The 22,857-nt window shown below is 50.4% G+C and overlaps 1 protein-coding gene across 7 annotated transcripts in view; it reads right to left on the bottom strand.

The window, feature by feature from the left end:
• NECAB2 (N-terminal EF-hand calcium binding protein 2) overlaps window positions 1-22,857 on the bottom strand; it is a 43,651-nt gene that overhangs the window by 1,961 nt on the left and 18,833 nt on the right. For all 7 annotated transcript variants that reach the window (XM_010814355.4, XM_024978208.2, XM_010814360.3 and 4 more), the window contains 7 exons: window positions 10,614-10,750; window positions 7,975-8,093; window positions 7,714-7,793; window positions 4,804-4,857; window positions 4,199-4,311; window positions 649-726; window positions 146-237 (listed from right to left, as the gene is read on the bottom strand). In XM_010814355.4, the coding sequence (XP_010812657.1) occupies window positions 146-237; window positions 649-726; window positions 4,199-4,311; window positions 4,804-4,857; window positions 7,714-7,793; window positions 7,975-8,093; window positions 10,614-10,750 (673 nt within the window). The remainder of the gene's footprint in view (window positions 1-145; window positions 238-648; window positions 727-4,198; window positions 4,312-4,803; window positions 4,858-7,713; window positions 7,794-7,974; window positions 8,094-10,613; window positions 10,751-22,857) is intronic.

Raw genomic sequence — 22,857 nt, 5'->3', positions numbered from 1 at the left:
GGGTCACAAAGTCAGACACGACTGGGCGGCAGAACACCGAGAGAACCGAGGAGACTGTGGACGTCTGGGTCTTGGTGCCGCTGCTTCTGCCAGGCCTGAGGTGTCCCCACGCCCCCATGGCTGCTCCAGACCTCCTCCCCAGTACCTGGCACGGAGATCCGGGAGAAGGCCTCAGGCTGGCTCAGCGTGTCCACCTTGACGTGCCGGAATGCCTTGCACACAGGGCTCTGTAGGTGCCTGCAACCCAGGGGAACGCCCGTGAGCTGCTGGGGGTTGGAGCGGGGTCTGAGTCTGACCCTGGGCTGAGGGCTCTGACTAGTCAGCTAAGCTCAGGGGCCAGAGCCTTCATGGGAAGGTAAAAAGGCCCGGCATGACTGCTGGGGCCCCGAGGGTAGAACAGCCTGGTTCTCGCCTCCCCGTGAGCAGACTTCAACAGGAGAACTTTCTTTCTGGATTTTTATCCTTGGGCAGCAGTTTCTGAACAGGAGCACCCTTGGCCTCAGCTCGCAGGGCTGGCGAGGGACCTGGATTCAGAGCCCAGATGGAGGGGTGCAGGACCAGCCTCCAGAGTGGTGGATGCTGCTGGGACCCCAACTCCTCACCCACCCCTGTGGGCTGGAAGCCAGAGTGCATGTGTGCCAGGCCTACCGCTTCCACTCCTCCTCCGTCTCCCAGAACTCATAGACCACGAAGGTGACGCCGTCCGCCAGCCTCACGGCAGCGATGCTGCAAGAGAAAAGGCCGGAATCAGTGGCCACACCTCCCAGCGTGCAGAGAGGGCCCCACAGGCCCATCCCCACCACCCTGCCCACAAACGAGCCCAGACTGGGCGCCCAGAGCCAGGAAACAGGTTCCCAAAAGCTGTGGTCCAGGACAGGGTCCTCTTGGAACACGCTTCCTTTCTGATCAGAACCCCAGGACCACCCCCTGGTCTGACAGCTGCATGTACAGCTCTGCTGTCTGGAGCAAGGCCTGGCCCGTGCAGTGCCTAGCACATGGCTGTTGAATGAATTCTAATGAAATGCCGTTTTTTAAAAGGCCTTTTTATTCATTAAAAAAAAAAAACCCTACCTGTTTTTTTTTTCCCATCTGTAACATCCATCTTTATTAGAAACATTTTTTAATACATGACAAAGAGGCTCTCTATAGATTAAAAAAAAAAAACCTAACAACTTAAAGTGAAAAGTAGTATCAATTGAAAAAAGATCTTGAAAACATACGTTCAGAGAATAACTTTTCTTCTATCTAGTAAACCATTCTGTGATAAAAATCTGATATAATTTCTACTATGTTAATAAAAGTTACATGAGGCACTATAATTATCTCCAAGGTGAGATGAAGTTATGATTTAAAAAAAATCTGACAGCAAAGTTATTAAGTCATTATTCATAACATCAATATTTTTATACAAATACTGGGTAAAGTATTTTTGTACAACTGGGAAGATAAACCACATTTTCTATTTCTTTTCTAGACATGTTTTGCATGAAGGCAAAATATTTAAATCTTGTTTTTCTTTGCCATGAAAATTCAGAAAAGGCTTTTCAAATAACATTAGCCATATTTTCATAGCTGTATTCTAATTTTAAGTGGGTTAAATAATTGATCAAGAGAATATGGTCAAAAAGGTACCCAGGGAATCATCGAGGAAAAAAAAAAACTTTTTTTCCTGGAACATAAACTTAAGTTTAGAAAAGTTTCCTCCGTGATGTGGGATTGTTAGGGGATAAATTTCATAAGGCTGAATCAAACCCCCTTCTCACGATTTCAAGTTCTATATGATCTTAGGGACCAAAATAACATGTTGTGAAAAACAATATGGCAAGTTATGTGGAGTACAAACTTAAGATTCTCTAAATGATAAAGGTTACCCATAGGGGAAGCTATCAGACTTACTTCAAAGCAGCTAAACCTTCTTTTATCCAGGTGTATATATAAGCAACATTCCATACCATTAAACACTCACTCCTTTTTGAAATATTTCGGCTTCTAGCACACCAGTCTCCTAACTTCTAGCTTAAAAACCTACCTTTAAAAATAAAAGCATCTTCCACGCTGTTCTCTGTAATCCTTGTCTCATTTAATCCTTAGAAACAGGCCTGGCCGGAGTCCCAGGCCACTCCGGCCTTCCCCGTCTGAGACGCAGGACACTCACCTTGTTCCAAATAGACAGACCCAGGCTGGGGGCTAGAGCAGCGGCGGTGGGTAGCCTCTAAGAACGTGGCCGACCAGGGCAGGGTAGGGGAAGAGAGGGAGGCCCGGCTTCCGAGATCACAGCACCGCCCCCTCTGGGCAGCCCTCCCTGCTCCTCTTCCCCACATGCTCAGCAGCACAGAGCCCCCAGCATCCTCGGAGAGGGGACGCCCATCGCTTGCGGCGTCTGCTGTATAATCACAGCAGCTCCAGGTTGTGCCACTCAGGATGCAAACAGGGCTGCTAATCGCATCATTACTTCATTACCTCCAGCCTGAGGTTACCCGCCAGCTGTGGCTCTTGTCTCGATGATGATGGGATGGGCTCGGGCCTACATGCCACCCGGTCATTAGGGGGACCCTGGCCCCGCCCCAGGTGGCCTCGCTCCTTACAGCCTGCCCTGCTGTGGACAGAGGTCACCAAGGGATGGGCTTCGTCTCCATTTGGTAATTGCAGGGCAGAGAAAAGCAATTAGCGCTTGTGTTTGCTTGGCTGACACACTGGTTTCAGGGGCACGGGGTGAGGCCTCTGGCTGGGAGGACACAGCAGGCAGGCTTGGGGTGCACGGAGGACACAGTCATTCAACAAACAGGATGCCCTACTGTGTGCCGTCTCCAGCCTGCCTGCCCAGCCGTGGGCCTTCTCCTTCCACGCTTTCTCCCCTGACGAGCACACGGCTCTGGTGGCCCTGGGTGACACCTGGACGCCCACCACCCCCAGGGTCCCCCAACTTGTATGCCGGCACCTTGAATGTAATGGCATCTAGAGTGTGATGTGGCCCAAAGGCCTGTGTGAGCCCCCGCCCACTCACCTGATACTCTGTGACGTCTCCAGCTCAGCCCGCATCCCTACCCCCCACCCCACCCCACCCCCTCACCCCCAGCGAATTTCTGAAGCCAAAGAATCTCAGACTCCACCTGGCCTTCTCTTTCTACAGCCCGCCTCCCACCCTGGCCCTGGGCTGGTCCGGTCAGCCCCACTCTGAAGCAGATCCCAGCTCTGCCCACATTGTGCCAAGGGCTAGTCCCCTCCCTCTCCCTAGCTGCCCAGCTGCACATCCGTCCAGCCGCCACGCGTCCATATACAAGGGAGGAGGCAGGACTGGGCCCTGCGCTGGCCTTAGCATCTCCCCTGTGGTACCTGATACCTGGAACAAGCAGGGCCTGCCTATCTGCCCCCCACCCCCCATCTCACCCACCACCCCTGGGTCACCCCGTGGAGCCACACTCTGTCGTGTGTTCCTAGACACGCTCCCCTCGCTGCCACTCCGGGTCTGGGTGGGTGGGGCATCATTATTCAGGCCTCAACACCCAGCAGCCCCTTCCTGAAGACCCCCACCCCGTTCCTGGCCTCCGCAGCACCCGCCGCCAACTGGAATCATCTGCCCTCCTCCCGCCGCCGGGAATTAGCACTCAGCAGCAGCAGCAGCCGCCTGAGTCACGCTGCACCCCCAGGCCTGGCCCCCGCCCCCCACTTCACCAGGAAGCAGGTGGAGGCACATGTGCTTGGGAGGGAGAGAAATCAGCTGGGGGGGAGCATAGAATGGAGACGGGGAACAGGCGTGGAGCCCACAGCTACTGTCTGCCAGTGGGCCACCGCCGGGAGAGGAGGGAGCCCAGCGGCTTGTGCCAATAGCCCTTGGGGACACCCCTAACTGGACACAGGCCTTGGCAGCAGGGACCATGGCACGGGGCCCTGAGAAGCAGCCACGACAGCAAGCAGGGCAGTTAACACAGCAGGCACTGGGGCCAGGCCCCGCCCGACGCCACCCATGGTGCATCGCTCCACTGAGGCCTCCAACCACCCAGTTAGTGGCCCCCTTTACAGATGAGCAAGCTGAGGTCAGGGAGACAAGTCACTTGGGAGATTTGCACAGCAAGGAAGAGCCAGAGCGAGGACTCGCCCCTGGCTCCCGTAACTACCCCACTAGGTGCGTCGCTGATGTCCGGGGTGTTCTCAGGGACAAAGCTGCTTGGGCCGGGCCCCCGGCCCACGGCTTACTCACTGGAAGCAGTTCCTGGTCCCAGCGGTGCCCCGCACATACTGGCGCAGAGAGTCCAGGAAGTCACCCAGCTGCTCGGGGCACACGGCCATCTCCTGCCGGACCAGCTGCAGGTGCTGCGGGCCACAGGACCCGTGAGCCACCCCTTCACCCAGGACCCCACCCGGCCCTGGAGGGCACAGCCCAGGACCCAGCACCTCCCCGGGACAGGACACCTTGGTCAGAATAAACCCGGCCCCCCAACCCCACTACACACGCTCGTCATCTTTGTGAAAACTGGCAAAAAATGAACTAAAAGCAGCAGTCCCACACAAGTGCTGAAGAATAGACAAGAGGGTTGAGAGAGGCTCAAGAGAGACTGCAAGGCACTGGGGCCAAGACACAACAGAATGAATGGTCTGCAGAACTGCTTCTGATTGAATCAGTGTCTGCTGATCACGTTGCTCCAGGCCAGAGAACACCCCTGGGAGGGGAGGGAGGCCACCTGCCGGGGCTGCACATCCCCCTGAGCTGGTCCTGGGTGGGGGTGGGGGTGTCAGGGACACTGAGCCTCCTGAGTCTTGAGTCCAGGCCCAGAAGGGGACGGGGCCACAGGGAGGGGTCCTCACCATGTTGGTGCCTTCTTCGTCCGAGAGATGCTGCTGAAGGTCAAACCAAAGGGTCTGCAACAACAAAGCATGAAGAGAGGCTGGAGACTGAGGCCCCCTCTGCCCAGGAGGCTTCCAGGACCACCACAAGGACACAGAGCACCGGAGAGCTCCGGCCCCCCCACCCGAGGTTCCAGGGACCCTCGAGTCCCGGGGCTGGTGGGAGCTCCCAGGGCCAGCCCTCTCTGGGCCGGGCTCAGCCCACAGTGCTGGCTCGGGGGGACCCAGGAAGCCAGGCTGGAAAGCCACCCAGAGGCACAGATTCCGTCTGGCTATGGCACCAGACCCCAGAGGCCAAGCAGACCTATCACAAAGAACACAGAGGAGGCTCCGTTTTGCTGAGCCCAGAAGGCTGAGGGTTGCCACAACTGCTGGCAACAGACTGCCCGACTTGCGAGTTACCCACGACCTGGGGCCTCAGGAATAGAACGGTCTGAATGAGGTGGTCTGTGCTTGCTGGCCCTTGACTGACCTCGGGCTAAAGGCTTTACACCAACTCTCAGGTAACTTTCCAGACTCTCAGGTAGAGGCTGCCCAACTGTCAGCACTGCGGAAGCAAGGAGCCCATGCAGCCCCCTTCTGACCCCGTGCTGGGGGCTGCCGCAGTGCCCAGCACCCCCATTTCAGAGCAGAGAACCCAAGGGCTGCAGGAGCTGGTCCAGGCTCCAAAGCCCGAGTTTGAGGCCAGGCCCCCTCCCCCCCATCCATGGAATCCTTTAACTTGGGCTCCCCAACAGACACCACCTCTGTACCCTCCCTGTCCATCCTCCACGAGGAAAGCCGTGTCCCTGGCACAGGTGTGTCTGTCTGTCTTCTCTACACGAGCATGTGTGTGAGACGTGTTGCCTGGTTGTTAGAGAAAACAGAGTAGCAGATATACAAGTTTGTGACCTGAGCGGCCACCACCCTGAAATTCTTAATAATGTCGGAACTAGGGACCCCGTCAATGCACGGCCGGTCCCAGAGAGGTGCTGACTTTCCGGGGACACAGAGTGTGGATGCTGGTGTAAGGGGGCTCCTGGAGAGCAGGGGCTGCGATTCACCCCCTAGGTTTCTCCTGGCGGGCAGGGCCACGTGAGGGTGAGGATGAAGCAGAGATGAGGGGAGGGACGGTGGCACCCAGGTCTGCATCCCCCTCTCCCTACCTCACCTGTGCTCCGGGGAGCCAGGCCCCGCCAGGAGGGCTCAGGCTGTTCTGTGGAGGGCGGGGCCGATCGCGGCCCGGGGCCAATCAGAGGCCAGAAGAGGCCCGCCCCGTCTCCAGGACGCCCAGGTGCTCCTTGGTTTCCAGCCAGCTGGTTGTTAAGGCGACTGGGGCACTAAAAATAAGCTTCAAAGAGCCTCCCTCTGGGGGCGCCCGCGGAGTTGTTATGACAACCAGGCCTCAGGTCCCCACGGAGTCTTTCCTACCGCTCCCACCAAGTAGCCGGCTTTGGGGGGGTGGGGGTGGGGTGGAGGGGGCCGGAGATCCCTGCGGCCTGCAGGTGGACTCACTGCCTCCCACCTCGGACTCTCCCCCAAGTCTGGGCCTCGGCCTCCTCCTGGGGAGCCCCACCCAGCGCCCTCACGGATCCCTCAGAACTAACCCACAAAACCATCAAAGCACTATTTTTCTTTTGCCCTTTTGCAAAAGATAGAAGTTTCAGAAGATCAGAAATGTAAAATTGCCACTGTGACCCTGCAGCCCAGAGATATGTTATCTTGGTTTACGTAGATATACAGGTATGGTGTGTGCACGTGTATGTAAGTTCTGGTATCAGAATGTCTCATAATAATGGCGAAATAACCGTGCTAATATTAAATGCTAACTAAGCAGGAGGCTCTGTGCAAAGCCATTAAGATATTTTATCTAATCTGCACAACAACCCTGTGAGAGGTACCATTCTGATTATCTCCTCTATGGTTAGGGGATGACTCTGAGGCTGAGAGGGTAAGTCACTGGCCCAAGGTCACACAGCTGTTAAGTGGTATAGCCAGGATTCAAATACAGGCAGGCTGATACCAGTGCCTACTGGTAAACTTTAACTGCTTGCTCTCTTTCTCCCAATAAACGGTCATTGTTACAGGCTGAATTGTGTTCCCCCCAAATTCATAGGTTGAATTCCCAACTCCCAGTGCAGCAAAACGTGACTATATTTGCAGACAGGACACTTGAAGAGTGACTGCGTGAGAATAAGGTCACACAGGTGGGCCCTAATCCAGTATTACTGGCGTCCTTGTAAGATACCGGGACGCAGACACCTGGCTGTCTACACGCCCCAGAGGAAGGCCGCGGGAGGAAGCCCTGCTGGCATCCTGATTCCAGACTCCACGTGTCAGAGGATAAGAGCCTGGGTTTGAGCCCCTTGCCTGTGGTCCGTGGCTCCAGCAGCCCTGAGATGCTGGCACAGTCAGGTCCCGAGTACTTACTGAGTCATGAAACACTCTGAAATCATGATTCCATTTTCCATCGCTTGCGGACGGGCCACGTCACATTTAAAAGGCTTCACACTGCCGGTCACTCTCACCTCTCCTAGACCTCACCTCACCTCAGCTGCCACTACGCTGGGTCTGGGCTGCCACCTGCCCAAGCCACCCGAGGCCTTACAGACTCCTTGACGCTCAGTCCCCTTGCCGCCCACGCTCTGCTCCTCGGCAATCCCCTCCTGGCTGCCCACCCACTCTCATAGCTCTCTTCCCCAGGCCCCATACAGGTACAAAGGTCATGTTCCCAGGGTCTCCCCTTAGCACACCACCCCCAACCCCACCCAGGGGCATTTAGGTTCCCCGACTTCCCTCTTGTAAGCTCCAGCCTAGCTCCGCCCTCCCTGGGGGGCTGGGAGGGTGGGGGGAGGGGATGGAGGGATGGATGTGGGGGCTCAGTGGGCCCACCTTGTTCTCCAGCCGTCCAATGAGCCCCGCCAGCCGGCTGATCTGGGCGTCCAGGCCGTCCTCCTTGGGGTCCGAGGTGCCTGGGAAAGAGGAACAGAGATGCTGACAGGGGCAGGGCCAGGCCGGAGTGGGAGCACCCCCTCCCCCGGACCGAGGACTCCCAGTTCCTGTGGGAAGCCCCGGCCCCATCGGGACCACTCTCAGAAGTCCTCCTAGGACCCCCCAGCCAGTGCCCGTGACCACAGGCCACCACTCTCTCACCAGGTGGGAAGCTCTTTCCTTGCTCCGCAGCCATGAGCTTGTGGTTGGGGGCGTAGGGGGGCGTGGGACTCCCGGACCAGGTCTCCACCGCGCCATGGCTGGGCCGGCTGTGGTTCTGTCTGCAGAGGGGGTGGGGGAACGCACCCTGTGAGGGGGGCTGCAGGGCCCTGACTGCTCGGAGTGGCTCTGACCAACACTCAGCACCAACTGTGGGGCTGAAACGTGCACAGAACTCCCGGGAGCCCCATCCCCTGAGCTGCACATGTTGGCCACTGCCTCACAGAGGAGGCTGCCCGCGGGTGGGGCTGGGATCTGAACTCAGATCCTTTCTGGGAACCCAGACCCTGTGTCCAGGAGGTTCCATTCCAGGTTCCAGGGCCTGCGAGGCTGAGCCAGGCCCCCACCTCCCTGCGGCTCACAGCTGTCCCTCGCCCACCCTGCCTGCCTCCTGGTCCTGTGTTCAGAGGCCTCTGGGGTCGGGGCCTAGGTTTGCTAACAAGCCTTCTCTCCAAGAAAAGAAGCCGTAGGACTCAGTCGAGAGCGGGCATCTAACAGGACAAAAATCCACGATCCTGGCTCAGCCTGGCCCTGTGCCCTGGCCCAACTCCACCCACCACACACACTGATGTGCACAGACCAGCACCCCTGACACGCAGCCCACCAAACGCTGTGCCTGGCACACAGTAGGGACCCGACAAATGCCCAAACCCCCAGGTGCAAAAATGCTAGAAGTCACTGCTGTTGCTGCTGCTGCATCGCTTCAGTCGTGTCTGACTCTGTGCGACCCCATAGACTGCAGCCCACCAGGCTCCCCAGTCCCTGGGATTCTCCAGGCAAGAACACTGGAGTGGGCTGCCATTTACTGCGGACACACAAATACACACACGCTCGTGTGCACGGCTGACATGCCCGGTGCCCAGCGTGGCCGTGGTTCTCTCCAGGATCTGCCTCCTGTGAACCTGAAAGCCCAGCAGCCTCTCCCTCCGTGCTGAGGGGCTGACCACCCCCCACCCCCCGGGGAGGAGAAAGGCTGGCAGAGTCTTGGAGGTGTTGGTCCTGGGACCTCTACAAACCAGCAGCAAATGAAACATGGCCCGCGGACTGTGAATGGGTGCAGTGGGGTCTCTCGGGCACGGGCCGCTGGCTCGAATGCAGGGCACGCTGTCCCCAGGGCCGGGAACCAGGGTGGCTGGGGGGCCCTGCAGCTGAGAGCTGAGACAGCTGAGGTTTGGGGGGTGAGAGGTGGGGGTGCGCGGGAAGCAGATGTATGTTCCCATCATCCCTACATGAGGTTTGGGGAGGGAGGCAGGTGTAACGGCTGACACGTGGGGGGACAGCTGACTCGTGGGGGGACGGCTGACACGTGGGGGGACGGCTGACACGTGGGGGGAAGGCAAAGTGCAGGGAACCAGCTCTAATAAGTGTGCAGCGCTCCATCTGATCTGTGACAGAATGGAAGCCGCAGGTTTTTTAATCAAGATAGTGATGATAAAGGATGAAGGAAATCTATGTGACAGGAAATCCCCTTAACCTTGGGGACCCTCTGAATCATGAGACTGATCACGGACAGAGTCCAGGGCTCGGCTCCCAGCCGAGGAAACCCCAATCCCAGATGGCATCGCCAGGGCCCGGGACTCTGCATCCTGCATTTCCCAGGGGACTGGGCTGCAGGCCCTCAGAGCAAATGCGTTTTGTGAACAGCATCACCGAGCACCTTTGCAACCACAGCGGATTGGGACGAACCCCCACCCAGGACCAGCATCCCGCCGTGCCAGGGATGCCAGGCTCAGTAAAGCTCAGGCGCCTGGCAGCTGTGCCCATCTGTTCCTATGGCTTTTTAAAAAAAAAAAAATTTATTTATTTGGCTTCACTGGGTCTTAATTGTGGCATGTGGAATCTAGTTCCCTGACCAGAGATTGAACCTGGGCCCCCTGCATTGGGAGAGCAGAGTTGTAGCCACTGGATAACCAGGGAAGCTCCTGTTAATGTGTCTTGTCTTCTACTTTGCCTCAGGCACATCAGCTATTCAGGGAAGAGAGCACAGAAGAGCTGGTCTGAACTTGAGACAGCAAATGCCCCCCACGTGGCCCCTGGGGGCTGGCCCTCCCAGCCGGAAGGAGATTACTCCTCTCCGGACCCCAGGCTCATTGCCCCAGAAAGGGGGGACCCCAGGTGTTTTCCATGTTCTCAAGGACCCGCAAACAAGGCCTTAAATAATACTAACTAACCTCGGGAGAAACCCACTCCCTCTCACTGCTGTTCAGTCCTTCTGAGGTGGGATTTGATGCTACCATCTCACAGTCTCAAAACAAACGGAGCAGGTCGAGGGGTCTGAGCACCAACAGGGCTTATTTTTACAGTCATGATATTTTTCACTCAGCCTGAGATAACTTGTTTTCCAATGGTGGTGATATCCACTGCAGTTTCCTAATTCCCCGGTTTTAAAAAATGAGCCCGACAGTGGACTGGTGTTAGATCAACAACAACGTGACGAGGTAGGTATGCAATTGTCCCCACTTAACAGGTGGGGAAGTGGAGGCAAGAGAGAGGCAGCAGCTCGCCCAGGGCCGCCCCGCCCCCAGGCACACAGCCGTCCCCACCACGCAGCAGGCTGGCACAGCTCACTCCCGTCCGCGCACCGGATCTGGCTGGTCTGCTCTTCGATGGCCTCCACCGCACTCTCCACTGAGCTCAGCAGGGACTGGATCTGATTGGCCGTCTCCTTCAGGAGGAAGCGCGTCACAAACTGGTCCACGTTGCTCCCGCCCTCGTACACCTTTCGGGGGAAGGGAGGTGGCACAGAAGGGAAAGGGGAGGGGGCACAGAAGGGAAAGGGGTTGATGAGGGATCTGATACACCGACTTGGGGTCACCGTCCCAGGGCTACTGCAGGAAGACAGGGGCTACGGACTCAGAGCCCAAGGTTGGAGCCACAACAGCAATCACAGTATCTACGATACTGCATTGAGGACTGAAAGGCAGAAGGTACATAAAATGCTCAGCACTGGGCCTATCACACAGCAAACACTCTGTGAATGGTAGCTGCTCTGATAAAGATGATAAGTGACGACGGTGCTGGCGAAGGCGATGGTGGTGGTGATGGTGGTTATAGTAAAGACGCTGGTGGCCACTTCTGTTCAGTACAGTATTGGAAGTCTAGCCACAGCCATCAGACAAGAAAAAGAAAAGGTATCCTAAATGGAAGGGAAGGGGTAATGCTGTCACTCTATGCAGACAACATGATACTATATACAGAAAGCCCTAAGGACTCCTATATTCAGGTCAAAAAGCAACCATTAGAACCAAACATGGAACAACAGACTGGTTCAAAATCGGGAAGGGAGTACTTCAAGGCTGTATATTTAACTTATTTAACCTGCCACCCTGCTTACTTAACTTGTATGCAGAGCACATCATACAAAATGCCAGGCCAGATGAATCACAACCTGGAATCAAGACTATGGGGAGAAATATTAACCACCTTAGGTATGCAGATGATACCACTCTAGTGGCAGAAAGTGAAGAGGAACTAAAGAGTCTCTTAATGAAGATGAAAGAGGAGAGTGAAAAAACTGGTTTAAAACTCAACATTCAAAAACCTAAAATCATAGCATCCAGTCCCATCACTTCATGGCAACTAGATGGGGAAAAGGTGGGAACAGTGACAGATTTTATTTTCTGGGGCTCCAAAATCACTGCAGACAGTGACTGCAGCCAAGAAATTAAAAGACACTTGCTCCTTGGAAGAAAAGTATGACAAACCCAGACAGCATATTAAAAAGCAGAGCCATCACTTTGCTGACAAAGGTCCATGTAGTCAACGCTATGGCTTTTCCAGCAGTCATGTATGGATGTGAGAGTTGGACCACAAAGAAGTCTGAGTGCCAAAGAGTTGATGCTTTTGAACTGTGGTGCTGGACAAGACTTTTGAGAGTCCCTTAAGACTTCTGGGCGTTCAAACCAGTCAATCCCAAACGAAATCAACCCTATTCAATTCATTGGAAGGACTGATGTTGAAGCTGAAGCTCCAATACTTTGGCCACCTGATGTGAAGAGACAACTCACCGGAAAAGACTCTGATGCTGGGAAAGATGGAGGGCAAGAGGAGAAGGGGACAAGAGAGGATGAGATGGTTGGATGGCATCACTGACTCAACGGACATGAGTTTGAGCAAACTCAAGGAGATGGTGAAGGACAGAGAAGCCTGGTGTGCTGCAGTTCACGGGGTTGCAAAGAGTAGAACACGACTTAGTGACTGAACAATAATAGATAAAAGACCCAGAACTGCCAAACCAATTCTGAGGGAAGAAAAAACAAAGCAGGAAGTATAACTCATCCAGACCTCAGAGAGTGCTACAAAGTTACAGTAAAAAACTGTGATGGGGCACAGAAACAGACATATGGATCAATGGCACAGAACAGAGAGCCCCCGGGGGGGGGGAAGGACTTATGGTCAATTAACGTCCGACAAAGGAGCCAAGAATATATAATGGGAAAAAGACAGTCTCCTCAGCAAGTCACGGTGCTGGGAAAGCTGGACAACTGCACATAAATCAATGAAGGTAGTACACACCCTCTCATCAGGCACAAAAATAAACTCAAACACAGCACACAACGCCATAAACTCCTAGGAGAGAGCACAGACAAAACATTCTCTGACATCAGTCGTACCCATGTTTTCTTAGGCTCGTCTCCTAAGGCAACAGAAATAAAAATAAAAATAAGCAAATGAGATGTAATCAAGCTTTTGCACAGCAAAGGAAACCATCAAAAAGTGACAAGACAACCCACAGGATGGAGAAAATGTTTGCAAATGTTGAGCCCGACAAGGGCTTAAGCTCCAAAATGCACAAACTCAAACAACAAGAAAACAAACAACCTGATCGAAAACCCTAAACAGAATCAGTAGGTATATAAAAAGATGCTTGACATCACTAATTATCAGAGAAATGCGAATCAAAACGACAGTGAGGTTACCACCTCACACCAGTCAGAATGGCCATCATCAAAAAGTCTACAAGTATCAGATGCTGGAGAGGCTGTGGAGACAAGGGAACTTTCCCACACTGTTGGTGGGAAAGTAAGCTGGTGTGAGTGAAAGTGAAAGTCGCTCAGTTGTGTCCGACTCTTTGTGACCCCATGGACTATACAGTCCATGGAATTCTCTAGGCCAGAATACTGGAGTGGGTAGGCTTTCCCTTCTCCAGGGGATCTTCCCAACCCAGGGATCAAACCCAGGTCTCCCACATTGCAGGTGGATTCTTTACCAACTGAGCTATCAGGGAAGCCCCAAGCTGGTGTAGCCCCTGTGGAAAATATATGGAGGGTCCTTAAAAAAAACAGAGCTACCATATGATCCAGCAATCCCACTCCTGGGCATATACCCAGGCAAAACTAGAATTTGAAAAGATACATGTACCCCTATGTTCATAGCAGTACATTTACAATAACCAAGACATAGAAACAATCTCATTGGCCATCAACAGATGACCAGATAAAGAAGTTATGTGGCATATATATACACAATACTGCTGCTGCTAAGTCACTTCAGTCGTGTCCGACTCTGTGTGACCCCATAGATGGCAGCCCACCAGGCTCCCCCATCTCTGGGATTCTCCAGGCAGGAACACTGGAGTAGGTTGCCATTTCCTTCTCCAATGCATGAAAGTGAAAAGTGAAAGTGAAGCCGCTCAGTCATGTCCTACTCTTATCGACCCCATGGACTGCAGCCTACGAAGCTCCTCCCATGGGATTTTCCAGGCAAGCGTACTGGAGCGGGGTGCCATTGCCTTCTCCTGAATAGAATACTACTCAGCCACACAAAAAAACAATGAAGTATTCATGCCATTTGCAGAGACTATCTAGCGATCATCATACTAAGTGAAGTAAGTTAGAAAGACAAGTATCCCTTATTACGTAAAATCTAGAATATGGCACAAATGAACTTATTTGTGAAACAAAACAGATCCACAGGATACAGAACAGACTTGTCACTGCCAGGGGGAGGGGAGCCATGAGAGGGTGGTTTGGGAGTTTGGGGTTAGCAGAGGCAAACTATTTCATATGGGACGGATGAACCATGAGGTCTACCGCATAGCTCAGGGAAATATATTCCACATCCTGTGATAAACCAGAATAGAAAAGAACATGAAAAAAAAATATATATATATATAACTGAACCCTTCTGCTGTACACCAAAAACAACACAACACTGTAAGTCAACTCTATGTCAATAAAAAAACACACACACAAAAAAACCCTCCTGCGCTGATCCGTAGTGGGGTCGCGTCTGTCAATAACCACTGAGCCCTAGTCTGGACAACACAGTGAAACCCTGTCTCTCTTGTTAAGGAATCTCCTAAATGTTCCGTATGTCCCTTAAATAAACAATTAAATTTTGTTTTTGTTTTTTTTTAAAAAGGTGGATTCTGTGGGCGCTGGGCATTCGTGCTGCTACTCAGAGAAGTGAGGGAAGAGAAGCCAGGGCAGCAGGACGGATTAACTGTCTCTCAGGAAATTGCCTGAGACTCAGTCCTCAGAGGGAGTCTGGGGCCACGAGAGGAGGAGCTCTGGGCTTAAGATGAAGAGGGTTTCCCACTGATGTTGCCCTGTGATGTGAAACAATTTCCTCTCTTGTCAAGAGTCTGCAGCAGGGACATTGCTCCAGGCTCCTGGATCGGGCTGAGTGTCTTTTGGCTTTGAGACTCGAATGTGGGTGGGAGAAGGCTGCAGCTCAGCCAGGTCACTCCATGGTGACGGTGACGGAAATGATGCGAAGCTGAGGGGCTTGGACCCCTCAAGCCCCGTGTGGCTCCCTCTGGCCTCCCCTGCCAAGACCCCACTCTCCTGAGCCACCTGCCTCAGCACCTTGGGAGTCTGCCCAGTCCCTGGCCAGGCGAGGAAAAACAGGGCTCTCAGGGAAAGAAAATTAAACCATCCATCACTCTGACTATGGCACAAGGGAAGCACGGCTCGAGACAGAGAGACTGAGAAATGGAGGCCAGGGCCACGGGGGCAGGGAATACAGGTGGGAAGTGAAGACAGGCCAGAGGAGAGGCAGCCTCAGGCAGGGAGGCTGGGGGGGCTCCTCCTGCACCAACCACCAGACCAGCGGTGCTGGAGGCAGCCCCGACGACGGGGGATGAGCGGACGGCAGGATGCACGCCAGGTTCTGGCCGCCAGATATACCTCCCTGATCAATTACCCTTCCCAGCAGACGGCTGAACTCACACGCGATCCAGATCAATGGGCGCGGGAGAAGCAAATGGCCCCCAAAGAACAAGACATAACAAAGTAAAAAAAAAAAAAAAAAAAACCTGAAGGAAAAAAAAAGAGAGAGAGAGAAAGCTGCCAGAAGCCATTAAGCAGAAAAAACGAGCTTAGATGGCTGTGTTAAAAGCACCCAGATAAGAGATTCAGGATGCAGTCAGGGGTCAATACATGTAACTGGCTGGCTGAATTAAAAAAGAAAAGGCAAGTTATTTTCAAAAGAGTAAAAATGCAGCTTGTAGGGTCCTGTCCTCCACCATCACTGATGCTTCAGTCGAGGCCAGCACCACTGATTCTAGAGGAAGACAGTCAGAGCTGGGAAGTCTGCTTTCTGTGGACAGGTTACTGACATGCAGGAGGACACAGAGACCTTCAGAAATCTGCAAATCTCTGGAAGTTTATCAGATAAGCACCTTTCCAGCAAAGAATGCCCAGGAGTTTCTCCCAAATCTCCTAGGGTTGAACGAGAGAAAGTATCGAAGTTGTGGACAAAAGTGAGAGGGATCACCCAAATTAAAATGAAGGTTACAGAGATCAGGAAATAAAAATATGAGCCACTAATAATTAAATTTAAGTCAGATTGGATTAAGTCAAACAGTGACAAACAATGGAAAAAATAGCCAGTCATCTTAACAATTCTTTTAATTTCATAAGAGAGGAGAGTGTTTTTTATTAGCCAGGTAAAAAAATAGGATTAATAGTGTTAATAATGTATATTTTAGAAGTCCCTTCCCTGGTGGCTCAGACGGTAAAGAATCTGCCTGCAATGCAGGAGACCCGGGTTTGATCCCTGAAGAAGGGAATGGCAACCCACTCCAATATTCTTGCCTGGAGAATCCCGTGGACAGAGGAGCCTGGCAGATTACAGTCCATGGGGTCTCAAAGAGTCGGACATGACTGAGCAACTAACACTTTGTCTTTCCCTTTATTTTTTTATTTTAATTTTTTTTGTCTTTCACTTTGTAGTGACTTTGAAATCATAATCAATATACTAAACAAAGCAGACTACCCAAAGGTGAAATGTCAGAAAAGATGAAGGAACATAAAAAAACGGGAAGCATATGAGATTATGACAGCAGCCAGGCCTGATAGATAACAATGAAGAGAGTCAGCCTAGACTGCCCCAGGTAAAGGCACTGTCCCAGATTTGATTAAGCAGGACTGCAGGCGTATCTCAAGCCAAAGAGCACTCAAGGATTTGTACAGAAAAGCCTGTGCAAAGACTCGGCTACCAAATTTGATCAAATGACTAAGACAAGTTGCAATATCATGATTGAGTAGAATTTAAATGGGAAAGTATTACATAATATAAGGGTAATAATAAACGACAAAAGGCATAATGCATTACAAGGACATGGCATTATTAAATCTTTGGGCATTATGAAACCTCCACGCACCAGGAGAGGCTGCAGCTCTACGGATGGCTATGGGGAAGCAGACGGATATAACCACTTTGTAAGGCAATTCTACTCTATATCGAGAGACTTTCACTGCCCAGTAATTCTCCACTTTTGAACATCTATCTTTAAGAAATAATGCAAATGTGGACAAATATTTATGTCCCAAGGTTACAGGGTTGATAGATCGGAGCCAAAAACCTGGAAATAATCTAACATTCCAGCAAAAGAGGAAAAGTATGCAAATTTGAGTAAGAATATTTAAAATACTTTTAAGCGGTTTGAATAATATGGGAAAATATTTGTTAAAATGTTAGGTGAAAAATAAAGCAAAAAAATTCTGTAAGCAAAGTGATTTTATGTGTATTAGAGAAATCCACATAGGAAAAAAAAAACAGGCTCAAAGAAATCAATTATCAGCTAAAATGGTAACAGTGGTTAGAGATAGTAGGAATTAGAAGTGATTTGAAATTTTTCTTTGTATTTTTCTCTACTTTCTAAATTTTGAATACTGAATATGTATTATTTACATAACAAAATATGATAACAAGGTCTATAGCCATCAAACAGCATGGCTAAATACACAGGCAGAAAAATATTAGAATTACAAAAGTTAAATGACAAAATAAAATTCAGTGTGAGAAATTAGCCCAACAGAGTCCCACAAAACAGATAAATTACAAACAATAAATGTTGACTGTAAATGGCATTATTGAGAAAATGTGAAACGGGCAAAAAAAAAGATGACTGGGTTCCTTGTCCAATACACTCTTCTGGGTTATCTAAGTCTTTTCTTGTTTTGGAGTTACTTTTAAAACTCTAGCATATAAAAAGTTGACAGTAATGCAAATAATTCCCATCCGCAGAAATGCATATGAATTTTGCCTGGTAGAATGCAACTGAGTGTATTTGTTCACGGATTCATCTCAGAATTCCTGTTGTCTTATGTATGGCAAATGTTCTCTGAATTCTCCTTGGAGCCAGTTCAACGTTTCACTGGTTTTCACATTAATGAGTCAAATAAAATCTTTCAACATGTGTTCATTTCATAATTGTACAAGAGACAATCTTACCTTTACACAAAGTTGTCTTTTTGACAACATATTTCATAACAAAGAAGGGATAACTATGCTCAGATTTTATATTCTTTAAGTATGACCCACATCATCTTCTCAAGTATCCATGGGATAATTTAAAAAAACAAAACAATACGTAGTGAAGAAATCTCAGCATGTTAAAAAAACAACAACAACAAAACTAGAATACAAACTGCTGGTCACTTGGTTTTATCCTAATACCAGGAAGGGAGTGAGGACCTAACAAACCATTAGAGGATACTGAGAGAGGAAATACTACATTCTAAAATCTATCATTACAGTGAAAGTATCATTCAGAGGTAGATTTCTGCACTTCATTATTCAAAAAAAAATTAAGCATTCTATCTCACATATGAAAAACTACAGTAACAACAACAAACCCAAGGAAACAGGAAGTAGAAAATAGTAATGATAAAAACTACAGATACAGTAGATTCAGTAAAGATACAGAATCAATACTGCCCAAATGAACAAACCATTTCCAAGGCAATATACAGATTCAACGTGGTTCCTATCAAATTACCAATGGTATTTTTCACAGAACTAGAACAAAAAAATTTTAAATCTGAATGGAAGGCCTTCCTTGGCGGGCCAGCGGTTAAGACCACCTGCCAGTGCAGGGGACACAGGTCCCACCCCTGCTCCAGGAAGATCCCGCACGCCACGGAGCAACCACGAGCACACGCCACAGCTGCTGAGCCTGTGTTCTAGGGCCTGGGAGCCACAGCTGCTGAGCCCACGAGCTACAACTATGGGGCCCAGAGTTCGTGCTTTGCAAGAGAAGCCACCGCAATGAGAGGCCCTCACACCACCAGAGAAGCGTGTGCTTGCCACAAGTAGAGAAAGCCCGTGTGCAGCACCACAGACCCAGCACAGCCAAAAGTTAAAAAAAAAAAATTGAGTGGAAACACGAAAGACCCTGAATAGCCAGAGCAATCTTGAGAAAGAAAAACGGAGCTGACGGAATCGGGCTCCCTGACTTTAGGCTAAAACTACAAAGCTACAGCCATCAAGAGAGTACGATACTGGCAACAAAAAACAGAAATATAGCTCAAAGGAATAGGACGGGAAGCCCAGAAATAAACCCACCCACCTATGGTCAATTACTCCACGACAAAGGAGGTAGGAATATACAACGGGGGGAGACAGTCTCACCAATAAGTCATTCTGGGAAAACTGGACAGCAGCTTAAAAGAATGCAATTAGAACGTTCTCTAACACCATACATAAGCTCAGAGTGGATCAAAGACCTAAATGGAAGGCCAGACACTAAAGAACTCTTCAGGAAAACGCAGGCAGAGCGCTCTTTGTGTTCAATCGCAGCAGTATCTTTTTTGATGCCCCTCCTAGACTAATGAAAATAACAAAAAAGAAACCAGGACCACAGTAAACTCAAAAGCTTTCACACAGCAAAGGAAACCATAAACCAAGCAAAAAGACAATCCATAGACTGGGAGAAAAAAACTGCAAATGATGTGACTGACAAGGGATTAATCTCATGCAGCTCAATATCAAAAAGAAGCAAACCACCCAATCGAAAAACGGGAAGAAAACCTAAACAGGTATTTCTCCAAAGAAGACATCCAGATAAGCAAAAAGCATATGAAAAGATGCTCAACATCACTAATTGTTAAAGAAATGCAAATCAAAAGGACAATGGGGTACCAGCTCACACCAGTTAGAATGGCCATCATCAAATATCTACAAACAATAAATGCTGGAGAGGGTGCCGAGAACAGGGAATCCCCCTACACCGCCGGTGGATGTGTAAACTGGTAGAGCCACTGTGGGCTTCCCAGCTGGCTCAGTGGCAAAGAATCCACTTGCCAGTATTCTTGCCAGAAAAATACCACACACAGAGGAGCCTGGTGGGTACAGTGCACGGGGTCACAAAGAACCAGACACGACTGAGCGCACACGCACAGCCACTATGCGGAACGGTATGCAGGTTCCTTGAAAAACCAGAGACAGAGCTACTGTATGACCCAGCAATTCCACTCCTGGGCATATTCCAGAAAAAATCCTAATTCCAGAAGATACATGCACCCCAATGTTCACTGCAGCAGTGTTTACAAGAGCCAGGACATGGACGCAACCTAGATGTCCATCAATGGAGGAATGGATAAAGATGTGGTGCATATAGACAATGGAACGCCAGCCATAAAAAAGAACCAAACAGTGTCACCTGCAGCACCATGGATGGACCCACAGATTGTCATACTGAGTGACAAACGTCAGAAGGAGACAAATGTTACATGATATCGCTTATATGTGGTAAAGAAGGCTGAGCGCCAAAGAATGGATGCTTTCGAACTGTGGTGCTGGAGAAGACTCCTGAGAGTCCCTTGGACTGCAAGGAGATCCATCCAGTCCGTCCTAAAGGAAATCAGTCCTGAATATTCATTGGAAGGACTGATGCTGAAGCTCCAATACTCTGGCCACCTGATGCAAACAGCTGACTCACTGGAAAAGACCCTGATGCTGCAGAGAGACTGAGGACAGGAGGAGAAGAGGGTGACAAAGGACGAGATGGCTGGATGGCATCACCAACCCCATGGACATGAGTTTGAGTTAGCTCCGGGAGACAGTGAAGGACAGGGAAGCCTGGCGTGCTGCAGTCCATGGGGACGCAGAGTCGGACATGACTGAACAACAACAAATAAAGAGAGTACAACAGAACTTATTTACAAAACAGAAATAGGGGCACAGATGTAGAAAACAAACTTATGGTTGCCAGGGTGTGGTAAGGTGGGGGCGGGATACACTGGAGATGGGGCTGACACACACACACTGCACGTATAGAGCAGATTAGCTAATAAGGACCTGCCGTAGCACAGGGAGCTCTACTCAGTACTCCGTAATGGCCTACATGGGAACAAGATCTAAAAAAGAGTGGATGTAGGTATATGTCCATACAGTCAAGGTCCGCATAGTCAAAGCTATGGTTTGCCAGTAGTCATGTACGGACGTGAGAGCTGGAACATAAACAAGGCTGAGCACCAAAGCGCTGGTGCTTTTGAACTGTGGTGTTGAAGAAGACTCTTTAGAGTCCTCTGGAGCAAGGAGATCAAACCAGTCAATCCTAAAGGAAATCAACCCTGAATATTCATTGGAAAGACTGATGCTGAAGCTCCAATACCTTGGCCACCTGATGCGAAGACCTGACTCATTGGAAAAGACCCTGATGCTGGGAAAGATCAAGGGCATGAGGAGAAGGGGCCGACAGAGGCTGAGATGGTTGGATGGCATCACCGACTTAATGGACATGAGTTTGAGTTAGCTTCGGAAGTTGGTGATGGACAGGGAGGCCAGGAGTGCTGCGGTCCATGTGGCCGCAAAGAGCTGCACGTGCCTGAGTGACTGAACAACAAACATGTATGTGTTCATGTGTAACCATTCACTTGGCCGTCCACCTAAAACTACCACAACATTGAAATCAACTACACTCCAATACAAATTTTTAAAAAGATACATGCACCCAATGTTCATGGCTGCCAAGACATGGAAGCAACCTACATGTCCATCAACAGAAGAATGGATAAAGATGTGGCACACACTGCTAATGTGAAACAGATAACCAACTAGGGCCTACTGCACAGCACAGGGAACTCTGCTCAACCTTATATGGCAGCCTGGATGGGAGGGGAGTTTGGGGGAGAATGGATACATGTATAGCTATGGCTGAATTCCTTCCCAGTTCACTTGAAACTATCTCAACATTGTTAATCTGCTATACCTCAATACAAAATACAAACTTAAAAAAAAAGATGTGGTACAGATATACAATGGAATATTACTCTGGCCCCCTTCATAGATCACAGCCTTGATGTGATGAAGGGGCCTGTGTAACTCAATGAAGCTATGAGCCATGCCATGCAGGGTCATCCAAGAGGGATCAGTCATAGTGAAGAGTTCTGACAAAATGTGGGTGACTGGAGGAGGAAACGGCAAACCACTCTAGCATTCTGGCCAATAGGACACCACAAACAGCATGAAAAGGCAAAAAGATCACCAGAAGATGAGTCCCCCAGGTCAGAAGGTGTCCAACATGCTACCAGAGAAGAGCGCAGAGCAATTACTAACAGCTCCAGAAAGAATGGTGGCTCAAAGAAAACACCTGCCAACACATGAGACAAGAGACGTGGGTTCTATCCCTGGGTCGGGAAGATCCCCTGGAGGAGGGCATGGCAACTCACTCCAGCATTCTTGCCTGGAGAATCCCATGGACAGAGGAGCCTGGCGGGCTACAGTCCAGGGGGTCACAAAAAGTTGGACATGACTGAAGTGATTTAGCATGCCATAAAGAAAGTGGCTGGACCAAAGCGGAAACAATGCTCGGTTGTGGAAGTGTCTGGTGGGGAAAGCAAAGTCTGACGCTGTACAGAACAATACTGCATAGAAACCTGGAAGGTTAGGCCCATGAATCAAGGTGTACTGGATGTGGTCAAAGCAGGAGACGCCAAGAGTGACACTTAGGCATCAGTGAACTCGAATGGACAGGAACGGGCAGATTTAATTGAGATGCCCATTATATATTACTGTGGGCAAGAATCCCACAGAAGAAGCGGAGTAGCCCTCACAGTCAACAAAAAACATCTGAAATACAGTACTTGGGTGCAACCTCAAAAACAACAGAATGATCTCCGTTTGTTTCCAAGGCAAACCATTCAACATCACAGTAATCCAAGTCTATGCCCTGACCAGTAATGCCGAAGAAGCTGAAGTTGGACAGTGCCATGAAGACCTTCTGGGCTTTCCTGATAGCTCAGTTGGTAAAGAATCCGCCTGCAATGCAGGAGACCCCGGGTTGATTCCTGGGTTGGGAAGATCTGCTGGAGAAGGGATAGGCTACCTACTGTAGTATTCTTGGGCTTCCCTGGTGGCTCAGCTGGTAAAGAATCCGCCTGCAGTGCAGGAGACCTGGGTTCGATCCCTGGGTTGGGAAGATCCACTGGAGAAGGGAAAGGCTACCCACTCCAGGATTCTGGCCTGGAGAATTCCATGGATTGTATAGTCCGTGGGGTCGCAAAGAGTTGGACACGACTGAGCAACTTTCACTTTCATGACGACCTTCTAGAACTAATACCAAGAAAAGATGTCCTTTTCATCATGGGACTACAA

This window comes from Bos taurus, chromosome 18 (genome assembly GCF_002263795.3).
Source record: "Bos taurus isolate L1 Dominette 01449 registration number 42190680 breed Hereford chromosome 18, ARS-UCD2.0, whole genome shotgun sequence".
Classification (NCBI taxonomy): domain Eukaryota; kingdom Metazoa; phylum Chordata; class Mammalia; order Artiodactyla; family Bovidae; genus Bos; species Bos taurus.
Note: the sequence above shows the minus strand (reverse complement) of the source record. Positions and strands in the feature narration are given on the sequence as shown.